This window comes from Etheostoma spectabile, chromosome 9 (assembly GCF_008692095.1).
Source record: "Etheostoma spectabile isolate EspeVRDwgs_2016 chromosome 9, UIUC_Espe_1.0, whole genome shotgun sequence".
Lineage (NCBI taxonomy): Eukaryota > Metazoa > Chordata > Actinopteri > Perciformes > Percidae > Etheostoma > Etheostoma spectabile.
Genome location: NC_045741.1, coordinates 10,750,998 through 10,753,051, shown reverse-complemented (window position 1 = coordinate 10,753,051; position 2,054 = coordinate 10,750,998). Strand labels below are relative to the sequence as shown.

Below are 2,054 nucleotides of genomic sequence, written 5' to 3'. Positions count from 1 at the left end.
GTGTGAACTTGGGGTGTGTTTGGGCGACAGATGATCTTTCCGGCTCTGGTCTTCCTGGGTCTGAAGAACAACGACTGCTGCGGTTGCTGTGGCAACGAAAGCTGTGGGCGGAGATTTGCGGTGAGGAGATGTTCTACTGTTTAAATTCTCAACATAATGAATTAGTTATTTACAGCTGTGGTATGCAAAAATTGGGCACGGATTCAAATTAGGCCCACAGAACAGAATGATTAGAATGGAACCCGTAATACTTTTGCAATTACCTGTGCTTTAATTTTTGTCAGGGAACAAAAAATCTAATGTTAACACACACACAAAAGTATTTACATGCCCAAGTATCTTAGGGTATAAGCTCAATAAAACACTTAGGATTAGAAATTAAACCAACTTCATCTATTTAAACGAGGTTGCCTTCAGCTGGGATTGTTGCATGCACATTACCAGGACACTAAAACTGAAGCCGCTCAATGGAATTCAGCCATCGTTCATTTTGTTATTTCCATTTGTGCTTTTTCCACTGTGAAATATCAAAATGTTCTCAGTGAAGGAAGTCCAATAAACTGGTCGGTTGCTCATGCGGATCAGGCTCTGTGACAATGTTTGGTGTTGTGGCCACAAGTGCAAATCACGCTACACCCATGGACCTAGAAAGTCATTTTTTGGGATCCTAAATAAGTGATCCATTAAAACAGCCAGGCATGCACACAGGCAGTCAGCAAGAGAAAGACCCATGCAGCAGGAACAAGAACAAACATTTTTCCCAGATGTGTTGCTTAAACAGCTTGACTTGCAGTCAAAGACTGCCATGTTTGTCCTATCCCTTGTGTCAGAGTGGTATTGGATATTTGCAACCTAGAAAATAATGTAGATTGCAAAAAGTTGGAAATAATTGGTGTTCATTTTTTAATTCTTAAAAAAATAATAAACACTGAAAATGTGATGGATTGGATTATATAATACCGTTTAAAGCACAAAAATGTAAGCACAACATTATGTTGTTATGGCTCATTTAGCGTTTTTATTAGTGTGTTTTGTGTATGATCAGCTTTGTTTGCATTTGCTCCATATTAATGTCTTTCTGTTACGTAATATCTTGAGCTGTGTTTGCCACACGAGGACCGTAGTAACGTTTTCAGAACTTTTATTACTTTTTTGGTAAGAAATCTTCATGAGTGGCCACACCCAAATGATTTACACAGAAATAATAAGCCCAAATAAAATGCTATGCACATTTTCTTCTGATTGGAGTTTTGCATGACTCACACAGAGATGGTATCTTTCTGGTACAGACACACACAGTGATCGATACTTTAGGAATGTGCATGTGTGTTAGATAAAAGAATCAGCAAACACAAGTCTGTAAGATTACCACACACACACACACACAAACACACACACCCACACACCCACCCACACACACACACTTAGTCTGTTCTCTGCACACTGAGAGAATAACTTCATTGTACAGTAGTCACAGAAGTTAAAAGCAAGATAGTGAAAGGTATTGATTGCCAATTTGTTAACTTATCCCTCTCTCTCTCTCTCTCTTTCTGTAGATGCTGAGTTCCATACTGTTTGCAGCTGTGGGTGTTGTGGGGGCTGGTTACTCAGTTATTGTTTCTGCTGTGGCCATAAACCATGGACCTCAGTGTGTGGTTAGCGGTAATAGCACATACAAGAAGTGGGATACTCCCTTCTCAAATGGGTGAGACAAACAGCCCTATTAAGTTTAAAACACTTACCTCTTATTCTAAATTGAGTGCACAACTACCAAAGTAAAGATGGTATCTTTCAGCCAAAAATGTAAACCACATTTTTATTTGCTTGGAAATGTATCAGTTTCTGTTAAAAAATTTGATTTTTACTTTTTATAATTTAGAATTGTTTTTGTTAATGGAATGTCTCAGCAAAAAAAAAGTGAACACATAAGATCTCAAACTATTTGTTTAACATATTGATTGTAGATGTAAAAGAAAAAGAATGAGAATAGCATGTGACCATCCAGTGGTGTCAGACTGCTTCCAGTCTTTCGTCCAAGGTTTCACCATGTGATT

At 38.1% G+C, this 2,054-nt stretch overlaps 1 protein-coding gene across 1 annotated transcript in view; it reads left to right on the top strand.

Annotated features, from left to right (window-relative positions):
• The window catches only part of tm4sf4 (transmembrane 4 L six family member 4), a 5,061-nt gene that overhangs the window by 1,192 nt on the left and 1,815 nt on the right, over positions 1-2,054 (top strand). Inside the window, exons 2-3 of the mRNA XM_032525265.1 lie at positions 31-120; positions 1,557-1,705. Of these exons, the coding sequence (XP_032381156.1) occupies positions 31-120; positions 1,557-1,705 (239 nt within the window). The remainder of the gene's footprint in view (positions 1-30; positions 121-1,556; positions 1,706-2,054) is intronic.